Raw genomic sequence first — 26,883 nt, 5'->3', positions numbered from 1 at the left:
GAGGAGGTATTGAAATACCTGAATGTCCAGGCAGAAGTCTTCTGCAGGGGTGGAGCCCTCACACAGAGTTCCCACTGGGGCACTGCCTAGTGGAGTTATGAGGAGAGGACAACCATCCTCCAGAGCCCAGAATGGTAGATCCACTGACAGCTTGCACTGTGCACCTGGAAAAGCAGCAGGCACAGCACTCAATGCTATGAAAGCAGCCATGAGGGCGGTACCCTGCAAAGCCACAGAGGCAGAGCTGCCCAAGGCCTTGGGAGCCCACCCCTTGCATCAGTGTGGCCCGGAGTAGAGACATGGAGTCAAAGGAGATTCTTTTGGAGCTTTGAGATTTAATGACTGCCCTTCTGGGTTTTGGTCTTGCATGGGGGCCTGTAGCCCCTTTGTTCTGGTCAATTTCTACATTTTATAATGGGAGTATTTAGCCAGTGCCTGCACCCCCATTTTGTCCTGGAAGTAAATAACCTGTTTTTTATTTCATTGGCTCATAGATGGAAGGGATTTGCCTTGTCTCAGATGAGACTTTGGACTATGGACTTCTGAGTTAATGGTGAAATGAGTTAAGACTTGGGGGATTGTTGAGAAGGGAGGATTGTATTTTGTAATGTGAGAAGGACATGAGATTTGGGATGCATCAAGGGCAGAATAATATGGTTTGGATTTGTGTCCCTGCCCAAATCTAATGTCTAATTGTAATTCCCAGCTTTGGAGGAGGAGTCTTGTGGGAGGTAATTGGGTCATGGGGGTAGATTTTCCCCTTGCTGTTCTCATGATAGTGAGTGAGTTATAATGAGATTTGGTTGTTTATAAATGTGTAGTACCTGCCCCTTCTCTCTCTTTCTACTGTTCTGGCCATGTAAGACTTTATCTCACAGGGGTCCTTGGGGAGGGCTGCCAGTGGAATTGTGGAAGGACCACAGGGGAAAGGAAACTTCCAGCTGAACTTTGTAATAATTTTGGCCGAGCATGAATTTTCCAGGGTAGAATCTGGGGGTGGTGGACAAACAGGAAGTGCAGAGTCGAGCACAGAAGCCATGGCAGGTGGGTAGGGGCAAAGCCTGAAAGCCCTGCTTGCTTTCTCAGCAGGGAGGCTTGTAGACTGGGGCAAGAACTCAACCCTGCATACTGGCTGCCTGGATATAAACCTGGTGCTTTGGCGGGGCATGGTGAGAGTGAGACTGGCCTTGCTGGCTGCATGAGAGTGGGCTGAGGCCCATCATGGCTGACTTTCCCCTACTTCCCTGGTGACTTGTATGATGCAGCAGAGATAGCCATAATCCCCTTGGGAACATAACTTCATTGGCCTGAGAACCACCAACCCAACAGTGGCTGCAGCAAGTCTTGCCCAAGGAGAGTCTGAACTCAGACATGCTTAACCCTGCCCCCAACTGATGGTCTTTCTCTACCTGCTCTGGGAGTCAAAGACAAAAGATATAATCTCTTGGAAGCTCTATGGCTCTGCTTATTGCCTGAGAAACCCAAATACTTATCCAGACAGGCTTGTATCCCTGCTATACTACCACAGCTGATACTCTCTTCAAAGCACCACCTCCTTGCTGGTGGTCAACCACCTCAAACCTTTAGAGCAACTCATAAAAGAAAACTCCTGCTCCAAGAAAGGAGAAAACAACAGCTAATTCCACTGCCTGCAGCATCCTGGATAACCACACGTCCCGAGTCTGTCCATGTGACAGCTTCACTGCTAGCACAACTGCCATCTGAGCAAACCAGCACACTAAAAAAAACTACAACCAAGGACCCTCACAAAGTTCACTTCACTCCCCTGTTACCTCCACCAGAGCAGGTGCTGGTATCCATGGCTGAGAGACCTAAAGACAAATCACATCCCAGGACTCTTTGCACACACTCCCTAGTACCAGCCCAGAGCCTGGTAGCTCCACTGGGTGGCTAGACCCAGAAGGGCAATAGCAACCACGGCAGTCTGGCTCCTAAGAAGCCCCATCCCTAGGAGAAGAGGGAGAGCACCAAATCAAAGTATCACTCTATGGGACAAAAGAATCTGAACAGCAGTGCTTGAGCCTCAGATCTTTCCTCTGACATAGTCCTAGAAAAACAGTTTTGGTAATGTGACAAAACAAGGATCTTTACCACTGCCAAAAGGTCACATGAGCTCATCAGCAATGGATCCAAACCAAGAAGATATCTCTGAATTGCCAGAAAAGAAATTCATAAGGTTGATTATTAAGCTACTCAAGGAGGCACCAGAGAAAGGTGAAAGCCAACTTAAAGAAATTAAAAAGGCCGAGCGTGGCGGCACACGCCTGTATTCCCACACTTTGGGAGGCCGAGACGGTTGGATCTCCTGAGATTAGGAGTTCGCAACCAGCCTGACTAACATGGTGAAACCCTGTCTCTACTTAATACAAAAAAAAAATTAGCCAGGCGTGGTGGCACATGCGTATAATTTGAGCTACTTGGGATGCTGAGACAGGAGAATTGCTTTTACCTGGCGGACAGAAATTGCAGTAAGCCAAGATCATGCCATTGCACTCCAGCCTGGGCAACAAGAGTGAAAATCCAAAACTCCATCTCAAAAAAAAAAAAAAAAAGAAATTAAAAAAAATTTACAGGATATGGATTAAAAAACTCCAGAGAAATAGAGAGCACATAAAAGAATCACAACTTCTGGAAATGAAAAACACACTTAGAAAAATGCAAAATACACTGGGAAGTTTCAACAATAGAACCAAACAAGTAGAAGAAAGAACTTTGGAGCTTGAAGACAAGGCTTTCAAATGAACCCAATTCAACAAAGACAAAAAAGAATAAAAAAATGAACAAGTCCTCCAAGAAGTTTAGGATTATGTTAAGTGACCAAACCTAAGAATAATTGGTGTTCCTGAGGAGGAAGAAAAATCTAACCGTTTGGAAAACTTATTTGAGGGAATAATTGAAAAAACTTCTTTGGCCTTGCTAGAGATCTAGACATCCAAATACAACAAGCTCAAAGAACACCCAGAATTCATTGCAAAAAGATCATCACCTAGGGACATATTCATCAGATTATCTAAAATCAAGATGAAGGAAAGAACCTTAAAACTGTGAGACAGAAGCATCAGGTTACCTATAAAGGAAAGCCTATCAGATTAACAGCAGATTTCTCAGTAGAAACCCTACAAGCTAGAATGGATTGGCATCCTACCTTCAGCCTCCTTAAACAAAACAATTATCAGTCAAGAGTTTCTTTTTTTTCTTTTTATTTTTGAGACAGAGTCTCACTCTGTTGCCCAAACTGGAGTGCAGTTGTGCGACCTTGGCTCACTGCAATGTCCACCTCTGGGTTCAAGTGATTCTCCTGCCTCAGCCTCCCAAGTAGCTGGGATTACAGGCAGGCACCACCACGCCCAGCTAATTTTTGTATTTTTAGTAGAGATGGGGTTTTGCCATGTTGACCAGGCTGGTCTTGAACACCTGACCTCAGGTGATCCTCCTGCCTCGGCCTCCCAAAGTGCTGGGATTATAGGGGTGAGCCACGCGCCTGGTCCAGCCAAGAGTTTTATATCCTGTGACGCTAAGTTTCATAAATGAAGGAAAGATACAGTCTTTTCCAGACAAACAAATGCTAAGAGAACTCATCACTACCAAGCCAGCACTATAAGAACAGCCAAAAGCAGCCCCAAATCTTGAAACAAATCCTCAAAATATACCAAAATAGAACCTCTTTAAAGCATAAATCTCATAGGACCTATAAAACAATAACACAATGAAGAAAAGAGGTATTCAGTCAACAACTAGGATGATGAATAGAACAGTACCTCACATCTCAATACTAATGTTGAGTATAAATGGACTAAATGCTTCACTTAAAAAATACAGAATGGCAGATGGATAAGAATTCACTAACCAAGTATCTGCTGTCTTCAATGGACTCACCTAACACATAAAGACTCACATAAGCTTAAGGTAAAGGGGTGGAAAAAGATATTCTATGCAAATGAACAGCAAAAGCAAGCAGGAGTAGCTATTCTGTGTGTGCATTTTTTTTTTAGACACAGTCTCCCTCTGTTGCCCAGGCTGTAGTGTAGTGGTGTGATCTTGGCTCACTGCAAGCTCCGCCTCCCTGATTCATGCCATTCTCCTGCCTCAGCTTCCTGAGTAGCTGGGACTACCAGTGCCCGCCACCTCGCCCAGCTAATTTTTTGTATTTTTAGTAGAGATGGGGTAGGAGTAGCTATTCTTACATCAGACAAAACAAACTTTAAAGCAATAGTAGTTAAAAAAAGACAAAGAGGAACATTATATAGTAAAATAACTAGTCCAACAGGAAATTATCACAATCTTAAATATATATGCATCTAACACTGGAGCTTCCATATATATAAAACAATTACCACTAGACCTAAGAAATGAGATAGAAGGCAATACAATAATAGTGGGGGACTTCAGTACTCCACTGACAGCACTAGGCAGGTCATCAAGACAGAAAGTGAACAAAGAAACAATGGAATTAAATTATAACTTGGAACAAATTGACTTAACAGATATTTACAGAACATTTTACCCAACACTGCAGAATACACATTCTATTTGTCAACACATGGAACTTTCTCCAAGATAGACCATGTGATAGGCCACAAAACAAGCCTCAATACGTTTAAGAAAAATTGAAATTATATCAAGTACTTGCTCAGACCACAGTGGAATAAAATTGGAAATCCACTCCAAAGGGAACCCTCAAAACCATGCAAATTCATGGAAATTAAATAATTCTAAACTAATACAGAAGGGTGGGAGGGGATGCGGGGAAAACAATACACATTGGGTACAGTGTACACTGCTCAGGTGTCTTCAAGAAACTCACCTAACACATAAAGACTCACATAAACTTAAGGTAAAGGGGTCAAAAAAGATATTCCATGCAAATGAACAGCAAAAGCAAGCAAAATAGCTGTTCTTATATTAAACAAAACAAACTTTAAAACAACAGCAGTTGCTTTCGGGTGCACCAAAATTTCAGAAATCACTACTAAATTTCAGAAACCACCACTAAAGAATTTTTTTATGTAACCAAACACCACCTGTTCCCCAAAACCTATGGAAAAAAAAAAAAAAAAAAAAAAAAACCTCAAAGGGATATCAGAGAACTTCCCAGATCTAGGAAAGGTAACAATATTCATGTACAAGAAAGTTATGGAAAACCTAGCAGATTTAATCTAAAAAAGACTACCTTAAGTCATCTCATAATCAAACTCCCAAAGGTCAAGTATAAAGAAAGCAAAGCTAAAGCAGCGAGAGAAAAGAAAAGAAAAATAACAATGGCGCTCCCATATATATGGCAGCAGACTTTTCACTGGAAACCTTACAGGCCAGTAGAGAGTGACATGACATATTAAAAGTGCTGAAGGAAAAAAACTTTTACCCTAGAATAGTATATCTAGCAAAAATATCCTTCAAGGATGAAGGAGAAATGAAAACTTTCCCAGAAAAACAAAAGCTGAGGGATTTCATCAACACCAGACCTGTCCTACAAGAAAAAGTAAAGAGAGTTCTTCAATCTAAAAGAAAAGGATGTTAATGAGTAAGAAGAAATAATCTAAAGGTACAAAACTCAATGGTAATAGTAAGTACACATAAAAACACAGAATATTATAACTGTAATTGGAGTGTGTAAACTATTCATATCTTAAGTAGGAAAAAAGATGAACTGATCAAAAATTACTACAACTTTTCAAGATAGAGTACAATAGGACATAAACAGACACACAAAAAATTGAACTGTATAGTTTTTATTAGTTTAATTTTTGCTTGTTTTTGCAATCACTGTTGTCATCAGTTTAAAATAATGGGTTATAAGATAGTATTTGGAAGCCTCAGGGTAACTTCAAATCTAAAAACATACAGTGGATATGCAAAAAAAAAAAAAAAAAAAAAAAAACCAACAAAAAAACAAACTAAAACATACCACCAGAGAAAATCACCTTAACTAAAAATAAGAGATGAAGGAAGGAAAGAAGGAGCAGAATTTCACAAAACAAGCAGAAAACAAATAACAAAATGACATGATTAAGTCTTTACTTATCACTAATAACACTGAATGTAAATAGTCTAAACTCCCTAGTGAGAAGATGTAGATGATCTGAATGGATTAAACAACAACAACAACAACAAAAAGGCTGGGCATGGTGACTCATGCCTGTAATCCAAGCACTTTGGGAGACTGAGGTGGGTGGATCACTTGAGGTCAGGAGTTTGAGGCTAGCCTGGCCAACATGGTGAAACCCTGTCTTTACTAAAAATACAAAAATTAGCCGGGTGTGGTGGTGCAAGCCTGTAATCCTAGCTACTTGGGAGGCTGAGGTAGGAAAATTGCTTGAACCCAGGAGGTGGAGGTTGCAGTGAGCCGCGATCACACCACTGCACTCCAGACTGGGCAACAGAGTGAGACTCTGTCTCAAAACAACAACAACAAAACAAACAAAAACAAAAACAAAAACAAAACCCAAAAAACAAAAACCAAGCACCAATAATCTGTTGCCTTCAGGAAACACACTTCACCTATAAAGACACACTTAGGTGGAAAATAAAGGATGGGAAAAGATATACCATGTCAATGGAAACCAAAAAAGAGCAGAAGTAGCTATCCTATAGCAGACAAAATAGATTTCAAGACACATACTGTATCAAGAGACAAACAAGGTTAGCATACAATGACAAAGGGGTCAATTTGGGGAGATATAGTAATTCCAAATATATATGCACTCAACACGGGAGTACCCTGATATGTAAAGCAAATATTATTAGAGCCAAAGAGAGAGTTAGACCCTAGTACAATAATAGCTGGAGGCTTCAATCCACGACTTTTGGTATTGGACAGATTTCCTAGACAGAAACTCAACAAAGAAACATTGGACTTAATCTGCACTATAGAACAAATGAACCTAATAGGTATTTACAGAATACCTATCATTCAATGGCTGCAGAACACATTTTTCTTCTTATCAAATTGATCATTCTCAAGAAAAGACCATATGTTAGATCACAAAACAAGTTGTAAACCATTAAAAGAAGTTGAAATAATATCAAGTATCTTCTCTGACCACAATGGAATAAAACTAGAAATCCGTAACAAGAAGAATTTTGGAAACTATACAAACACATGGAAATTAAACAATATGCTCCTGAATGACTAGTGAGTCAATAAAGAGATTAAGAAGGAAATTGAAAAATTTTTTGAAATGAATGATAATGGAAACACAGTATACCCAAACCTATATGATATGGTAAAAGAAGTAATAAGAGAAAAATGTATACCTATAATGGCCTACATCAAAAAAGAAGAGAAACTTTAGATAACTACCTAATGATACATCTTAAATAACTAAAAAAGCAAGCGCAAACCCAACCCAAAGTTAGTAGAAGACATGAAATAATAAAGATCAGATTGGAAAGAAATTATATTGAAAAGAAGAAAACAATACAAAAGATTAAAAAATGAAAAGTCGGTTTTTTAAGAAGATAAATTGACCCATTTTCTATTATTATAATTAATATTTCTTGAGATGGGGTCTTGCTCTGTTGCCCAGGCTGGAGTGCAGTGGTGTGATCTTAGCTCACTGCAACCTCCACCTCCTAGGTTCAAGTGATTCTCCTGCCTCAGCCTCCTAAGTAGCGGGGATTACAGGTGCATGCCACCACACCTGGCTAATTTTTGTATTTTTAGTGGAGATGGGGTTTCACCATGTTGGTCAGACTGGGCTCGAACTCCTGACCTCAAGTGATCTGCCTGCCTTGACCTCCCAAAGTGCTGGGACTACAGGTGTGAGCCACCACACCTGGCCAAAATTGACCCATTTTTAGCCAGACTAACTAAAAAAAACAGAGAAGACCTAAATAAATGAAATCGAAGATAAAAAATGAGACATTACAACTGATACCACAGAAATTCAAAGGACTATTAGAGGATACTGTGAGCAACTGTATGCCAATAAATCAGAAAACCTAGAAGCAATTGATGCATTCCTAGACACATACCATGTAGCAAGATTGAACCAGGAAAAAATCCAAAACCTGAGTAGGCCAATAATAAGTAATGTGATCAAAGTTATAATAAAAAGTCTCTCAGCAAAAAAAGCCCAGGACCCAACAACTTCCCTCCTGATTTTTTTCAAATTAGTATGAATTCTTTCAAACTATTTCAAAAAATAGAGGAGGCAGGAATATGTCTAAACCTATTATATGAGGCCAGGAATACCCTGATACCAAAATCAGACAAAGACCCATCAAAAAAAAGAAAATACAAGCTAACAACTTTGCTGAATATTGATGGAAACATCAACAAAACATGAGCAAACCGAATTCAACAACACATTAAAACGATCATTCATTAAGACCAAGTGGGATTTATCCTAGGGATGTAAGGATGGTTCAACGTACACAAATCAATCAATGTGATACATCATATCAATAGAATAAAGGACAAAAACCACATGATCATTTCTATTAGTGTTGAAAAACCATTTGAATAAATACATTCAATATCCCTTCATGATAAAAATTCTAAAAAATTGGATGTAGAAGAAACATATTTCAACATAATAAAAGCCATATACTACAGACTCATACCTAGTATTATACTGAATGGGGAAAAACTGAAAGCCTTTTCTCTAAGATTGGGAACACAAGAAGGATGTCCACTTTTACCACTATTATTCAACATACTACTGGAACTCCTAGCTAGAGCAATCAGACAAGAGACAAAAGTAAAGGGCATCCAAATTGGAAAGGAAAAAGTCAAATTATCCTTGTTTGTGGATGATGTGGTCTTATATATGGAATAACCTAAAGAGTCCAACAAAAAACGCTATTAGAAGTGATAAATAAATGAAAGTTTCCAGATACAAAATCAACATGCAAAATTCAGTAGCACTTCTATATGCCAACAGCGAAGAATGGGAAAAGGAAATCAAGAAAGTAATCCCAATTACAAGAGCTACAAATAAAATTAAATTCCTAGGAATTAATTTAACTGAAGAAGCGAAAAATCTCTTCAATGGAAACTATAAAACATTGATGGAAGAAATTGAAGAGGACACAAAAAATGGAAAGATATTCCATGTTCATAGATTGGAAGAATCAATATTGTTAAAATGTCTATACTACCCAAAGCAATCTTCAGATTCTATATGATCTCTATCAAACTACCAATGACATTCTTCACAGAAAGGGAAAAATCAATCCTAAAATTTATGTGGAAACACAAAAGGCTCAGAATAACCAAAACTATCCTGAGCAAAAAGAACACAACTCAAGGAATCACATTACTTGACTTCAAATTAAACTACAGGGCTATAGTAACCAAAAGAGCATGATATTGCCATAAAAACAGACACATAGACCAATAAAGAAAGAATAGAGAACCCAGAAACAAATCCATATACCTACAGTGAACTCATTTTTCACAAAGGGGCCAAGACTACACATTGGGGAAAAGACAGTCTCTTCAATAAATGGTGTTGCAAACACTAGATATCCACATGTAGAAGACTGAAACTAGACCCTTATCTCTCACTATATACAAGAATTAAATTACAATAGATGAAATAATTGAATCTAAGGACTCAAATTATGAAACTACTACAATAAAACACGGGAAACTCTCCAAGACATTGGAATGGGCAAACATTTCTTGAGTAATACCCCACAAGCACAGGCAGCCAAAGCAAAAATGGACAAATGCAACCACATCAAAGTAAAAAGCTTCCTTCCAGCAAAGAACAATCAACAACAGAAGAAGAAAACCCAAAGAATGGGAGAAAATATTTGCAAATTAACCATCTGACAAAGGATTTGTAAGCAGAACACACAAGGAGCTCAAACAACTCTATAGGAAAAAATCTAATAAACCAATTAAAATATAAGCAAAAGTTCTAAATAGACATTTCTCAAAAGACGACATACAAATGGCAAACACGCATATATAAAGGTGCTCAACATTATTGATCATCAGAGAAACGTCAATCAAAACTACAATGAGATATCATCTCACATCTGTTAAAATGGATTTTATCCGAAAGACAGGCAATAACAGGCTGGAGAGGATGTGGCAAAAAGGGGACTCTTGGACACTGTTTATGGGAATGTAAATTAGTACAACTACTATGGAGAACAGTTTGGGCCTTCCTCAGAAAAACTGAAAATAGAACTATCGTATGATCTAGCAAACCCACTGCTAAGTATATACCCCCAAAATAGGAAATCAGTATACTGAAGTATACCTGCACTGAAGTATACCTGCACAGTATACCTGCACTCCCATGTTTATTGCAGTTCCGTTCACAATAGCCAAGATTTGGAAGCAATCCAAGTGTCCATCAACAAATGAATGAATAAAAAAATGGTAAGTATACAAAATGGAGTACTATTCAGCCATAAAAAGAATGAGATCCTGTCATTTGCAGCAACATGGATAGAACTGGAGGTCATTATGTTAAGTGAAATAAGCCAAGCACAGAAAGACAAACTTTACATGTTCTCTCTTATTTGTGAAAGCTAAAAATTAAAACAATTGAACTTATGGAGATAGAGAATAAAAGGATGGTTATAAGAGGTTGGGAAGTATAGTGAGGTGGGTGTGCAGGGGTAGGGGGAATGGTTAATGAGTACAAAAAAATTTAGAATGAATAAGATCTAGTGTCTGATAACACAACAGGGTGACGATAGTCAATAATAATTGTACACTTAAAAATAACTAAAAGAGTATAATTATATTGTAAACCAAAAAAAAAAAAAAAAAAAAAAAACTGAGATGATGGATACCTCATTTACCCTGGTGTGATTATTATACATTGTATGCCTGTCTTAAAATATCCCATATATACCATAAATAAGTATATAAATCTATGTACCCATAAAAATTAAAGACAAAACAAAACCAAAACCACAGCCTTGCACAAAGGCTACTGCAACCTTAAACAAAAAATAGTTCTGCCAGGATATCTGCCCACCAACTGCCTGTCTAACCTTGGACTGGTGCCACCTTTGTTACTGATCCTTGTAACCAAAGATAATTGATTCAAAACAATTGTGTAATCCTTCTTATTTTTCTTTTTAAAACTTTTTTCTTCCCTTACTGTGTATTCACCCTTCTCTGAATACACACATAGTTTGTGACGGCATGCATATTCCCATTGCAATGCTCATTCTTGAATAAATACCACTTTCTTTTAGAGAGCTTTTCTTTACCTGTTATGTAAGTTGATATGACTCACATAACTGTTCCCAAACAGCTAAATTACTTTTCTCTGACTTCTGAATTACCCAATAGCAGGTTGGGGCCTGTAGAATGTTGGTACACAAAAGGGTTATGTATGTCTATAGTTTTTACAATGAAAATTATAGAACGTGAAAGTTAATTTGGTACATCGTGTCTGCTGGTGATATGCAGAAAGTACAGTCTGAGCTTTGTCCCAAGTGAAGTGCGTATCAGGTTCTTATAGTGGAAAGGCAAGGCATAAGACTCTTTTGAATATTAAAAGAAAACAAAAGTAAAGTAAATGCATTGTGAAGTACTGTCAGCTGAAAGGAATGTTGTTGTATTGAGTGTCAGTTCCAGGAAGTTACTCAAAACTTAAAGGTGTAGCAATCCTGTTTATACAGTTTCTCCTCCTATAGGCACTTTACTTCATCTTGAAACCCATAGGGAGTAATTGGAAAGAACATGGGTTTCAGGCAAGTTTTTAATTCTTTTCACAAATCCCCTTTTTATTTATCTTTAAAATAAAGATTGTTGCAAGAATGGATTTAGATAATACATGCATGGTACTTAATACAGAGGAAGCATTAAGCACAGTAATTCCTGTTGTACAGAGCTCCACATGTAGGCAGTTCAGAGATACTTCCCAGGGCCCTGGCACTGGTGCCTGTCCCTCCTCCTGAAGTTGCCTTTCCTGGTGTCCAATGACTGAATTCTAAATTCAGCACATATACCAGAGGAATGCAAGCCAAAGAAGTTGTTATAGCTACAGTTGCTGGGAATCCATGAATCAAAGACTTGTTCAGCTAGTTCTGTATGTGAAAGGAAATGGGTGTGACACTGAAGAAGCCTTTTTAATTCTGATTCAGGAGATACATAATTAGATGCTACTTGATTTTGTTCCACAGATTTTTGGCTGAGACGGACTTGAGAGCTAAGGTTCTGTGATCCAGAACTGGTTCCAGACTTACTCTTTCGAAAATGAACAGGGCTCTCCCTGGGCTTATTTTTCCAGGATTGGAAATTGAATCAGGGACCCGTTGTTGAGAAGAGAACAGTGAGCAGAATCACATTGACCTGGTCCTAGAATTTGTCTGACAATTTCTGGTTGACTGCAGGAGGTCTGAAGACTGGAAGGGGCCTCACTCAGTTGTGCTATTTCTCTCTCTCTCTCTTTTTTTTTTCTATGAGATGGAGTCGCCCAGGCTGGAGGGCAGTGGTGCGATCACAGCTAACTACAACCTCTGCCTCCTGGGTTCAAGCAGTTCTCTGCCTCAGCCTCCCAAGTAACTGGTATTACAGGTGCCTGCCACCACTCCTGGCTAATTTTTGTATTTTCAGTAGAGACGGGGTTTCACCATCTTGGCCAGGCTGATCTTGGACTCCTGACCTTGTGATCCACCAGCCTCAGCCTCCTAAAGTGCTGGGATTACAGACGTGAGCCACCGCGCCCGGCCAATTGTGCTATTTCTCTACGGGACAAAAGGATATATAATCTGGTAAGTCCTAATGGGATCGGGGATGAAAAAGAAAAGGTACCATCATCAGAGACAAAGATGTTCAGAATGGGTTTGTGAAATGAGTCAAAGAATTTTCTTTTCCTACATAATTTGATTGAAAAAGAAGTTAAGTTCTTTTTAATAATGGAGAATTCCTGATAGCATGTAAGGCTAGGGAATATATCTTTGATACATTGTTGTACACGTCCAGTCTTGGAGAAACTTCTTATGTTCTTATTATTCTCTGTTGTCCAGTGAGCTCTTACGTGGCCCATATCAGACAGAATTGAAATGGTCACATCAGGACTTTTACATGAACTGTTGAAAATTCTGACTGTCTTCATTATTGAACATATTTAGAATGTTCAAAAACCGAATTCCTGTAGTTAGGAAATCCTATTCAATTTAATTGTAACAATACAATTATACTCTTAATTGTAACAATTATACTGTTTTAGCTATTTTTAACTGTACAATTATTGACTATAGTCACCCCATTGTGCTATCAAATACTAGATCTTATTCAGAAATACTAGATCTTATTCAGTCTAACTATTTTTTTGGTACTCATTAACCATCCCCACCTCCCTCCCACCCACTAATACCCTTCCCAGCCTCTGGTAACCATCATTTGACTCTCTATCTCCATAACTTCAATTGTCTTAATGTTTAGCTCTCATAAATAAGTGAGAACATGTAAAGTTTGTCTTTTTGTACCTGGTTTATTTACTTAATCACCTCTAGTCCCATCTATGTTGTTGCAAATGACAGGATCTCTTTTTTTTTTTTTTTTTTTGAGATGGAGTTTTGCTCTTGTTGCCCAGGCTGGAGTGCAACAGTGTGATCTTGGCTCACTGCAACCTCCACTTCCTGGGTTCAAGCGATTCTCCTGCCTCAGCCTCCCGAGTAGCTGGGATTACAGGCATGTGCCACCACATCCGGCTAATTTTGTATTTTTAGTAGAGACGGGATTTTTCCATGTTGGTCAGGCTGGTCTTGAACTCCCGACCTCAGGTGATCCACCTGTCTCAGCCTCCCAAAGTGCTGGGATTACAGGCATGAGCCACCGCGCCCAGCCGATCTCATTCTTTTTTATGGTTGAGTAGTACTCTGTTATGTATATGTACCACATTTTGTTTAACTGTTCATTTGTTGATGAACACTTGCATTGTTTCCCAATCTTGGCTATTGTGAACAGTGCTGCAACAAACACGGGAGTGCAGATATCTCTTCAATTTACTGTTTTTCTTTCTTTTGGGTGTATACCCAGTAGAGAGGTTGCTGGGTTGTATGGCATCTCTATTTTTAGCTTTTTGAGGAAGGTCCAAACTGTTCTCCATAGTGGCTGTACTAATTTACATTCCCACAAACAGGGTGTAAGGTTCTCTTTTTTCCACCTTCTCTCCAGCATTTTTTATTAACGGGTGAGATTTTAACAGGGGTGAGATTATATCTCATTGTAGTTTTGATTGCCATTTTTAACATGGGTGAGATTATATCTCATTGTAGTTTTGATTGCCATTTTTCTGATAACTAAAAATGTTGAGGACCTTTTCATATGAGTTTTTCATTTGTATGTATTCCTTTGAGAAATGTTTATTCAACTCTTTTGCCCATATTTTAATCCAATTGTTATATTTTTCCTATAGAGTTGTGTGGGCTCCTTATATTTTCTAGTTATTAATCCCTTTTCAGATGGGCAGTTTGCAAATATTTTCTCCCATTCTGTGGGTCGTATTTTCTGTTGCTGATTTTTCCTTTTGCTGGAAGGAAGCTTTGTAACTTAATGAGATCCAATTTGTCTATTTTTGCTTTGGTTACCTGTGCTTATGGTGTATTACTTAAGAAATTTTTGCCTAGACCAATGTCCTAGAGAGTTTCCCCAATGTTTTCCTGTAGTAGTTTCACAGTTTGAGGCTTTAGATTGAAGTCTTTAATCTATTTTGATTTTATTTTTGTACATGATGAGAGAGAGTGGTGTAGTTTCAGTCTTCTGCATATGAATATCCAGCTTTCCCAGCACCATTTATTGAAGATACTGTCTTTTCTCTAATGTATGTTCTTGGCACCTTGGTAAAAAATGAGCTTACTGTAGGTGTATGGATTTGTTTCTGGGTTCTTGATTATTTTTCTTTGGTCTATGTGTTTGTTTTCATGCCAGTACCATGCTGTTTTGGTTACTGTAGCTCTATAGTATAATTTGATGTCAGATAATATGATTCCTTGAGTTTTGCTCTTTTGCTTAGGATAGATTTGGTTATTCTGGGTCTTTTGTGTTTCCATATACGTTTTAGGATTGTTTTTTCTCTTTCTGTGAAGAATGTCATTGGTATTTTGATAGAATTTGCATAGAATCTGAAGATTGCTTTGGATAGTATGGACATTTTAACAATGTTGATTCTTCCAATCTATGAACATGGAATATCTTTTCATTTTTTTGTGTCATCTTTAGTTTCTTTCATCAATGTTTTATAGTTTTCATTGAAGAGATTTTTCACTTCTTCAGTTAAATTAATTACTAGGAATTTAATTTTATTTGTGGCTCTTGTAAATGGGATAACTTTCTTGATTTTCTTTTCTGATTCTTCGCTGTTGGCATATAGAAGTGCTACTGATTTTTGGATGTTGATTTTGTATCCTGTAACTTTAATGAATTTATAACTTTTTTTTTTTTTTTTTTTTGAGATGGAGTCTCACTCTGTCACCCAGGCTGGAGTGCAGTGGCGTGATCTTGGCTCACTCCAAGCTCTGCCTCCCGGGTTCATGCCATTCTCCTGCCTCAGCCTCCCAAGTTACTGGGACTACAGGCACCCGCCACCACGACCGGCTAATTTTTTCTACTTTTTAGTAGAGACGGGGTTTCACCGTGTTAGCCAGGATGGTCTCGATCTCCTGACTTTGTGATCCACCCACCTTGGCCTCCCAAAGTGCAGGGATTACAGGCATGAGCCACTGCACCTGGCCAATGAATTTATAACTTCTAATAGTTTTTTTTGTTGTTGGAATCTTTAGGTTGTTCCAAATATAAGACCACATCGTCTACAAACAAGGACAATATGACTTCTTCCTTTCCAATTAGGATGCCCTTTATTTTTTTCTTCTCCCCATTTAGTTAGTCTGTCATATATGACTTTTTATTATGTTGAGGTATGTTCCTTCTATACCCACTTTTCTGAGGGATTTTATCATCAAGGGATATTGAGTTTTATCAAGTGTTTTTCAGCATTAATGGAAATGATCACATGGTTTTTGTCCTTCGTTCTGTTGATATAAGGTATCACATTGATTGATTTGTGTATGTTGTACCATCCTTGCATCCCTGGGTCGTGATAAATAATGTTTTTAATGTATTGTTGAATTTGGTTTCCTAGTATTTTGTTGAGGATGTTTCCATCAATATTCATCAGAGATATTGGCTTGTAGTTTTTTGGAAGTTTCTTTGTCTTGTTTTTTATTAGGGTAATATTGGCCTTATAAAATAAGTTTGGAAGTATTCCCTTTTTGTCTATTTTTAAAAATAGTTTGAATAGGATTGGTATTAGCTCTTCTTTAAATGTTTGGTAGAATTCAGCATTGAATTCACTGGGTCCCAGGCTTTTATTTACTGGGAGACTTTTTATTACGGCCTTGCTCTCATTAACTCTGATTGATATGTTCAGGTTTTGGATTTCTTCAAGGTTCAATCTTGGTAGGCTGTATGTTTCTGGGAATTTATCAATTTCCTCTAGATTTTCCAATTTATTGGTATATAGTTGCTCATAGTAGCCACCAATAATCCTTTGAATTCCTGTAGTATCAGTTATAATGTTTTCTTTTTCATCTATGTTTTTATTTATTTGGGCCTTCTCTCTTTTTTCTTAGTCTGCCTAAAGATTTGTCTATTTTGTTTGTCTTTTCAACATAGCAACTTTCATTTCATTCATCTTTTATATAGTTTTCTTCATTTTAACTTTATTTCTGCTCTATCATTATTGTTTGTTATTTTCTACTAATTTTGGGTTTGGTCTGCTCTTGGTTTTCTAGTTCTTTAAAATGCATCATTAGGTTATTTATTTGAAGTTTTTCTTCTGATTTGATGTAGACACTTATAGCTATAAATTTCCCTCTTTGTACTGCTTTTGCTGTATCCCATGGGTTTTGGTATGTTTGCATTATCATTTGTTTCAAGAAATGTTTCGATTTCCTCATCAGTTTCTTCATTGGCCCATCAGTCATTCAGGAGCATATTGTTTACTTTCCATGTGTTTGTATAATTTCTAAAATTCCTATTATTGATTTCTAGTTTTATTCCATTGTGTTCAGAGAAGATACATTATATTATTTCAACTTTTTGAGTGTTTTAAGACTAGTTCTGTGACCTAAAATATGGTCCACTCTTGAGAATGATCCATGTGATGAGAACAAAAAACGTGTATTCTGCATCCATTGGATAAAATGTTCTGTAAATACCTATTAGGTTCATTTGTTCTGTAGTACAGATTGAGTCCAATGTTTCCTTGCTGATTTTCTGTCTGGGAGATCTGTCCAATGCTGAAAGCGAGGTGTTGAAGTCTCTAGCTATTATTGTATTGGGATCTACCTCTTTAGCTCTAATCTGAATCTAAATCTATTTTGTCTGATATAAGTATAGCTATTCCTGCTCTTTTTTGGTTTCCATTGTCACAAATATATTTTCCATTCTTATGTTTTTATTCCATGTGTATCTTTATAGGAGAAGTGTATTTCTTGTAGGTAACAGATCATTGGGTCTTGTTTTTTTAATTAATTCAATCACTCTATGTCTTTAGATTGGACAGTTTAGTTCATTTACATTTAATGTTATTACTAATAAGTGAGGATTTTTGGTATTTTATTTTTTGTTTTCTGGTTGTTTTGTGATCTTCTGTTTCTTCTTCATTTTCCTCTTCCTTTTAGTGAAGGTAATTTTCACTGATGGCATATTTTAATTTCTTGCTTTTCATTTTTTGCTTATTCATTGTATGTTTTTAGATTTGAAATTACTATGAGGCTTGCAAATGCTATCTTATAACTCATTATTTTAAATGAATGACAACTTAATAGTGATTGCATAAACAAACAAACACAAAAAGAAGACTAATAAAAACTCTACACTTTAACTTTGTCTCCCTGCTTTTTAACTGTTTGTTGTTTCTCTTTATGTCCTATGGTACTATGTCTTGAAAGTTGTAGTTGTTTTTGATTGGTTTATCATTTGGCCTTTCTACTTAAGATAAGAGTAGTTTACACACCACAATTACAGTGTTACAATATTATGTGTTTTTCTGTGTGCTTCCTACTACCATTGAATTTTGTACCTTCAGATGATTTCTTCTTGCTCATTAACATCCTTTTTTTTCAGACTGAACAACTCCCTGTAGTATTTCTTTTAAGACAGGTTTGGTGTTGATGAACTCTCTCAGTTTTTTTCTGTCTAGGAAGGTCTTTATTTCTCCTTCATCCTTGAAGCATATTTTTTGCCAGATATACTATCTAAGGTAAAAGTTTTTTTTCCCCTTCAGCATATTAAATATGTCATGCCACTGTCTCTTGGCCTGTAAGGTTTCCAGTGAAAAGTCTGATACTAGACGTATTGGAATTTTATTGTTTGCTATGTTTTCTTTTCTTTTGCCATTTTAGGATTCTTAGTTTATGCTTGATATTTGGGAGTTTGATTATCAAATATCTGAGGTAGTCTTCTTTGGGTTAAATTAGCTGGGTGTCCTGTTACCTTCTTGTACCTTATACTTGAATATTGGTATCTTACTCTGGGTTTGGGAAGTTCTCCCTTTGCATAAACTTTCTACACTTATCTCTTTCTCAATCTTCTCTTTAAGGCCAGTAACTCTTAGATTTGCCCTTTTGAGGCTATTTTCTACATCTTGTAGCATGCTTCTTTCTTTTTTCTTTTGTCTCCTTTGACTATATATTTTCAAATAGCCTGTTTTCAAGATCATTAATTCTTCCTTCTGTTTGATCAATTCTGTTATTAAGAGATGCTGATGCATTCTCCTGTAGGTCAATGTATTTTTCAACTCCAGAATTTCTGCTTCTTTTTAATTATTTCAATTTCCTTAAAAAATGTATCTGATAGAATTCTGAATTCCTTTTATGTGTTATCTTGAATTCTTTTGAGTGTCCTCAAAACAGCTACTTTGAATTCTTTGTTTGAATGATTACATATCTCTGTCTCTCTGGGATTGGTCCCTGATGCCTTATTTAGTCTATTTGGTAAGGTTATGTTTTCCTGAATAGTCTTTTTTTTTTCTTAATTCAAAATTACATTTTATTGCAGAATTGAAAAATAGTTTTCCTTATAGGCTTCCTGGACTAGAGACTTACATTTTCTTTCTTTCTTTTTTAAATTATATATATATTTTCTTTTTCTATACTTTTATTTTAAGTTCAGGGGTACATGTGTAGGTTTGTTATATAGGTAAACTTGTATCATGGGAGTTTGTTGTACAAATTATTTTGTCACCAAGGTATTAAGCCTAGTACCCATTTGTTATTTTTCCTGATCCTCTCCCTCCTCCCACCCTCCATCCTCTACCTTCCAGTAGGCCCCAGTGTGCATTGGTCCCCTCCATGAGTCTATGTGTTCTCATCATTTAGCTCCCACTTATAAGTGAAAACATGCGGTATTTGGTTTTCTGTTTCTGTGTTAGTTTATTAAGGATAATGGCCGCCAGCTCCACTGGGAGCTGTCCTTGATCTTGTTCTTTTTTTGGCTACATAGTATTCCATGAGGTATATGTACCACATTTTCTTTATCCAGTCCACAGTTGATGGGTATTTAGGTTTATTCCATGTCTTTGCTATTGCGAATAGTGCTGCAATGAACATATGCAAGTATGTGTCTTTATTATAAAATGATATCTATTCTTTTGGGTATATACCCAGTAATGACCTTGCTGGGTCAGATGGTGCTTCTGTCTTTAGGACTTTGAGGAATCACCAAATTGTCTTTCACAATAGTTGAACTGATTTACATTCCCATCAACAGTGTATGAGCATTCCTTTTTCTCCACAACCTTGCCAGCATCTGTTATTTTTTGACTTTTATTAATAGCCATTCAGGCTTGTGTCAGTTGATATCTCATTGTGGTTTTGATTTGCATTTCTCTAATGATCAGTGATGTTGAGCTTTTTTAAAATAAGATTGTTGGCCACATGTATGTCTTTTTTTTGAAAAGTGCCTCAGCAAATATTGCTGCCTGATCCTTCCTCTGGAAGCTTCGTCTCAGAGGGGCACCCAGCTGTATAAGGTGTCAGTCGGCCCCTACTGGCAGACGTCTCCCAGATAGGCTACACAGGGGTCAGGGACTCCCTTGAGGAGGCAGTCTATCTGTCCTCAGAGCTCAAACTCTGTGCTGGGATAACCACTGCTCTGTTCAGAGCTGTCAATCAGGGACGTTTAAGTCAGCAGAAGTTTCTGCTCCCTTTTGTTCAGCTATGCCCTGCCCCCAGAGGTGGAGTCTACAGAGGCAGACAGCCCTCGTTGAGCTGCAGTGGGCTCCACCCAGTTTGAGCTTCCTGGTGGCTTTGTTTACCTACTCAAACCTCAGCAATGGCAGACACCCCTCCGCCAGCCCAGGCTGCCAGCTGGCAGTTCAATCTTGGACTGCTGCACTAGCACTGAGCAAGGCTCTGTGGGTGTGGGACCTGCCGAGCCAGGCGCAGGATATAATCTCCTGGTGTGCTGTTTGCTAAGACCATTGGAAAAGTGCAGTATTAGGGCAGGAATGTCCCAATTTTCCAGGTACAGTCTGTCACGGCTTCCCTTGGCTAGGAAAGGGAAATCCCCCAACCCCTTGCACTTCCCTGTTGAGGCAACACCCTGCCCTGCTTGGGCTCACCCTCTGTGGACTGCACCTACTATGCAACCAGTCCCAGTGAGATGAACCAGGTACCTCAGTTGAAATGCAGAAATCACCTGTCTTCTGCATCCATCACGCTGGGAGATGCAGACTGGAACTGTTGTTATTCGGCCATCTTGGAACGATCCTCTGCAAACCATCCTTTTCATATATGTTGTTTTTACCTTCAGTGTAGACTAGGACCTGATCATTTCTCATTACTTTGAGTGCAATGCCCTGGCCTACCCTGTCATTAATGATTACCTGTATTATTGCAAAACTGCCCTACTAGACTTCCCACTTCTGCCTGAACTCCCTTACTGCAGGCTAATGTCAACCCAGCCGCCATAGACATCTCTCTGCAAAAGATGCATCAGATATGTCACTTGTGTGCTCAAATCCCTCCAAAGGCTTTTAATGTCACTTCAAGTAAAAGAGAGTGATGAAAATGACCGACAGGGGCCTTCACCAACTTGCCTTCAGTTTCTTCTGACCTCATCTTCTTTCCTTTCCACCTCACATATTCCAGGCATGCATTGCTTCTAAATCTTTGCACTTGCTGATTTCTCTACCTGGAATTCTTTTCTCCACATAATGTTCATTGTTTATACCTTGCCTCCTCTACATTATTGTTCAACTGTCACTTCTCAGTGTGGCTTTCTCTGTAAAACTGCAAACACCAACATATTCTCTACCACTACTCATATCACCTTAACATAAACCCCGCCTTCCCTCTGGCCCTTTAGTTGATGACAGTATTGAGCCCTTCCTTCTTGTTATTTAGAGTATCCCTGGGTTAGAGGTGAGGAGATACCCAGGATTTCCTACTCTAACCATAAGGGGCAATGAATTTCACAGCAGTGCCTCTGTCAGAAGCCTAAATTGTCTTTAGAAGCCCAAAGTTGGAAGCCAGGTGTGGTGGTGTGTGCCTATAATCCCAGATGCTAGGTAGGCTGAGGTGGGAGAATCACTTAAGCCCAAGAGTTCAAGACCAGTCTGGGCAACATGGCAAGACTCTGTCTCAAAAACAACAAAAAAATGAACTCAAAGTTGAGAAAGTTATAATCTAGTCACTATTTTAAGTTAAGACCTGCTAATCTCATATGTAGATCTTTTCCTTTAGGGGAAATATCAATAATTGGTGAGAGTTTAACCATTTTCTTCCTTTCCCAACTGATGCTCTCCTTTCATCTCCTCCTAGCAACATGCCCTCCATGTTTGAACGCATTAGCAAAAATTTGATCAAAGAGATTGGAAGCAAAGACCTGACACCTGTCAAATACCTACTGAATGCCACCAAATTACGTCAGTTTGTTATATTACGAAAGAAGAAGGATTCTCGTTCATCTATTTGGGGACAATCTGACTATATTCCAGTTGAATTCTCCCTCAATGATATCCTGGAGCCAAGTTCTTCAGTCCCAGGTATTGTCAGCCAGAGGCCTAGGAGGTGAGGGGTGAAAAACATGGGTGGTCAGAAAAAGATGGCCCAGCATCCAAAAATAACTGAGCACCTAGAAAGGAACTTTCAGGACTAGCCTTGCCTGTAGACAAGGGGCAAGAAACAAAGACAAATTGAGAATCCTACTAATTATCTGGATGTAGGCATTCATTAGGTCATTTAATATTTGCATCAGGCTCATGAGGATATTATCCCCGTTTTACGTAAGAGTAAACAGAAGGTTATACAATTATCTGTTCAAAGTTAGGTACCTGGGGGCTGGGCACTGTGGCTCATGCCTATAATCCCAGCACTTTGGGAGACTGAGGCGGGCAGATCACTTGAGGCCAGGAGTTCGAGATCAGTCTGGTCAACATGCCGAAACCCAGACAGGGTGGTGCATTCTTATACTCTCATATACTCGGGAGGCTGAGACTCAATAATTGCTTGAGCCCAGAAGGTGGAGGTTGCAGTGAGCTGAGACTGCACCAATGCACTCCAGCCTGGATGACAGAATGAGACTCTGTCTCAAAACAACAACCACCACCAAACAAAAAACAGTTACATCCCTGGGAACTGGTAGAACTGTGATCCAAACCCAGGTCTGTCTGGCTCCACATCCCAAACATTTTCAGACCCTGTGTGCTGCCCTCTGCGGCTGGGTGCTGTGCCTGCTGCAGAGGAGACAGTGTGCGTGGAAGGATGATCCCAGGGGTCTTCTGGACACTGTACATTTGACATCACTATTTCTCAGGGTGAAGATTTTATCTCTGTCACACAGTGCCCCTTTAAACATGTAAACATTTTCTGTCTGTAGTAATTTACATTCAGTTGATTAGTTAGTTTTCAACAGAGTTTTAAATGAGTGGGAGGGTTGGGGCAAAATAGGTCTTTGTGATTTCATTCTGCTCACCAGCTGTTCTTGGCTAAACCTTTGAATTCTTGAATGAATTCTTGGCTAAACCTCTGGTCATCTTTTCTTTCCCAGAAACTGTTGTGACAGGACCGTTCCACTTCAGTGACATTGTGATACAGAAGCATAAGGCTGATGTGAGTGTGAATGTTGGTGTAGAAGTGAGTGTGTCAGGGGAGGCCTCTGTGGACCATGGATGCTCCCTTGAGTTTCAAATTGTTACCATCCCATCTCCAAACCTGGAAGACTTTCAAAAAAGGTGAGGCCATGGGAGAGGAAGGGGATGGATCATCAGTATCCCAGGGGGTGCTATCCTTGAACACAAAAATACATCAGCAAGTCTTGTTGCAGGAATGAAAATCAAGATGATTTTGCTACTCTTTTTAAGTATTCATACCTTCCTTTACTCAAGTAATAGCTATTAGTTACCTAACAAATACTTTATTAGAGCAGTAACTACCCACTACTGTGTTGTTATTCATTGGGGATAGAATGAAAACAAGACAGATGTAAATACCTGTCATAAAGCAGCTTACATTTAGTGGAGACAAGGGATGGGCAGGGAGTAAGAAAATAAGCATAAAAAATAAATTAACAAAGTATTAATTTAAGTGAGACAAAGACTCTAAAACTGTTTATTTAAATAACATGTACATTACTGTCTTGGGATTTATTTTTATTTTTTTAAGCTCTATTGAGATATAGTTGACAAATAAAATTGTGTGAATTTAAGGTGTACAATGTGATGATTTGATGTTTGTATATATTGTGAAAAGACCACAATAAAGGCAGTTAACATATTTATGACTTCACCTAGTTATCGTTTTTTTTTTTTGTGGTGAGAACATTTAATATCTACTCTCAGCAAATTTCAAATATACAATACAGTATTGTTAGTCTGTGTTCCTTTTGACCAATGCCCCCACATTCCCCTGACTTCCTAACCCCTGCTAACCACCATTATATTTTGTTTCTATAAGTTTGACTTTTACAGGTTCCACATATATGTGAGATTATACAGTATTTGTATTTCTCTGTTTGACTTTTATTTAGCATAAAGCCATCAAGGTTTATCCATGTTGTTGCAAATAGCAGGGTTTCTTCCTTTTTTATGGCTGAATAATATTCCACTGTACACACATACCATGATTTCTTTTTCCATTCATCTGCTGACAGGCACTTAGGTTGTTTTGGTGTCTTGGTTTTTGTGAATAATGCTGCAATGAACATAGAAGTGCAGATATGTCTTTGAACTACTGATTTAGTTTTCATTGGCTGTATACCCAGAAATGGGATTGCTGGATCATATGGCAGTTCTAGTTTTAGTTTTTTGAAGAACCAACATACTGTTTTCCATATGGCTATATCAATTACATTCCAACTAATAGCATACAAGGATTTCCTTTAATTCACATCTTTGCCAACACTTATCTTTTTGTTAAAAGCCATCCTAACAGATGCGAAGTTTTGTCTCATTGTGGTTTTGATTTGTATGTCCCTGATAAGTAATTTTGAGCACCATTTCATGTGCCTGTTAGCTTATTTGTATATCTTTTTTTGGAGAAAATATCTATTTAGGTCCTTTGCCCATTTTTTAGATAAAGATTTTTGTTTTTGTTTTTGCAATTTAGCTATATGAATTCTTTATGTATTTTAGATATTAACCCATTATCAGGTTTGCAAATATTTTTGATCATTCTGTTGGTTGCATTTTCACCCTGTTGATTGTTTCCTTTGCTGTGCAGAAGCTTTTTAGTTTGCTGAATACCACTTTTCTTTTTTTAGCTGCTGGTGCTTTTGGTGTCATGTCAAACAAATTGTTGCCATAACCAATCTTGAGGACCTTTCCCCCTGTATTTTCTTCTAAAAATGTTTTAAGGTTCTGTATCGTATATTTAGGTTTCTAATCAACTTGGAGTTGATCTTTGTGTATAAGGTAAGGACCCAGTTTCAGTCTTTTGCATGTGAATATCCAGTTTTCTCAACACCATTTTTTGAAGACACTATCCTTTTTTTTTCTTTTTTTTGAGACGGAGTCTTGCTATGTCACCCAGGCTGGAGTGCAGTGGCCGGATCTCAGCTCACTGCAAGCTCCGCCTCCCGGGTTCACGCCATTCTCCTGCCTCAGCCTCCCTAGTAGCTGGGACTACAGGCGCCCGTCACCTCGCCCAGCTAGTTTTTTTGTATTTTTTAGTAGAGATGGGGTTTCACTGTGTTAGCCAGGATGGTCTCGATCTCTTGACCTCGTGATCCACCCGTCTCGGCCTCCCAAAGTGCTGGGATTACAGGTTTGAGCCACGGCGCCCGGCCGAAGACACTATCCTTTATCCCACTGTCTATTCTTGTCATGCTTGTCAAATATTAATTGATCATACACATATGAGTTTATTTCTTGGCCCTCTACTCGATTCCACTAGTTTATATGTCTGTTTTTATGCAAGTGCTGTAAGTTTTAACTTCTGTAGCTTTGTAATATAATTTGAAATCAGGAAGTATGGGGTGTCTAGCTTTGTTTTTTCTTGAGATTGCTTTAGCTATTCTGGGTCTTTCCATAAGAGTTTTAGGATTATTTTTTCTATTTCTGTGAAGATTGTCGTTGGTATTTTGATAAGAATTGCATTGAATCTATACATTGCTTTGAGTAGTATGACATTTTAATAATATGAATTCTTCTTATCCATGAGCACAAAAATTTTGCTGTTTATTTTTGTCTTCTTTAATCAATTTTGTAGTTTTCAGTATATAGACCTTTCGCCTCCTTGGTGAAATGTGTTCACAAGTATTTTATTATTTTTGATTCTATTATAAATGGATTTTTTTTTTTTTTTTTTTTTTTTTAGACAGAGTCTCACTCTGTCACCCAGGCTGGAGTGCAATGGCATGATCTTGACTCACTGCAACCTCTGCCTCCCAGGTTCAAGCAATTCTCCTGCCTCAGCCTCCCAAGTAGCTGCGATTACAGGTGCCTGCCACGATGCCCAGCTAATGTTTTGTACTTTCAGTAGAGATGGGGTTTTTGCCATGTTGGCCAGGCTGGTCTCGAACTCCTGACCTCAGGTGATCCACCTGCCTCAGCCCCCCAAAGAGCTGGGATTACAGGCGAGAGTCACCATGTCCAGCCTATGAATTGATTTTTAAAGATAGTTCATTGTTAATTTATAGAAATACAACTGATTTTTAATGTTGATTTTGTATCCCGCAACTTGACTGCATTTATTTATCAGTTCTAATATTTTTAAAATGAAGTTTTTAGGATTTTCAATGTATAAGATAATATCATCTATAAACAGAGACAATTTTACTTCTTTCTTTCTTTTTTTTTTTGAGACGGAGTCTTGCTCTGTCGCCCAGGCTGGAGTGCAGTGGCCAGATCTCAGCTCACTGCAAGCTCCGCCTCCCAGGTTTATGCCATTCTCCTGCCTCAGCCTCCCGAGTAGCTGGGACTACAGGCACCTGCCACCTCGCCCGGCTAGTTTTTTGTATTTTTTAGTAGAGACGGGGTTTCACTGTGTTAGTCAGGATGGTCTTGATCTCCTGACCTCGTGATCTGCCCGTCTCGGCCTCCCAAAGTGCTGGGATTACAGGCTTGAGCCACCACGCCCGGCCAATTTTACTTCTTCCTTTCCTATTTAGGTGCCTTTTATTTATTTATTTTTCTCTAATTTCACTGGCTAGCATTTCCAGTGCCATACTGAAGAGAAGTGGTGAGGGTAGACATTCTTGTTTTGTTCCTTATTTTAAAGGAAAAGCTTTTCAACATTGAGCATAATGTTAGCTGTGGACTTTATTATGACCATGTATAGCCTTCATTGTGTTAAAGTACATTTCTTCTATATCTCATTTGCTGAGAGTTTTTATCATGACAGGATGATAAATTTCATCAAATGCTTTTTCTACATCTACTGAGATGATCATATGGTTTTTGTCCTTGATTATGTTAATATGTTGTATTGTATTTA

General features: G+C 38.3%; 1 protein-coding gene across 1 annotated transcript in view; it reads left to right on the top strand.

Moving 5' to 3' along the window:
• Positions 1-11,833: 11,833 nt before the first annotated feature.
• GSDMC (gasdermin C) overlaps positions 11,834-26,883 on the top strand; it is a 39,554-nt gene continuing 24,504 nt past the window's right edge. The window contains exons 1-3 of the mRNA XM_023222996.2: positions 11,834-12,714; positions 21,772-21,995; positions 23,000-23,183. Coding sequence (XP_023078764.2) covers positions 21,776-21,995; positions 23,000-23,183 — 404 coding nt within the window. The 5' untranslated portion in view covers positions 11,834-12,714; positions 21,772-21,775. The remainder of the gene's footprint in view (positions 12,715-21,771; positions 21,996-22,999; positions 23,184-26,883) is intronic.

Source organism: Piliocolobus tephrosceles, chromosome 7, assembly GCF_002776525.5.
Source record: "Piliocolobus tephrosceles isolate RC106 chromosome 7, ASM277652v3, whole genome shotgun sequence".
Taxonomy (NCBI): domain Eukaryota; kingdom Metazoa; phylum Chordata; class Mammalia; order Primates; family Cercopithecidae; genus Piliocolobus; species Piliocolobus tephrosceles.
Note: the sequence above shows the minus strand (reverse complement) of the source record. Positions and strands in the feature narration are given on the sequence as shown.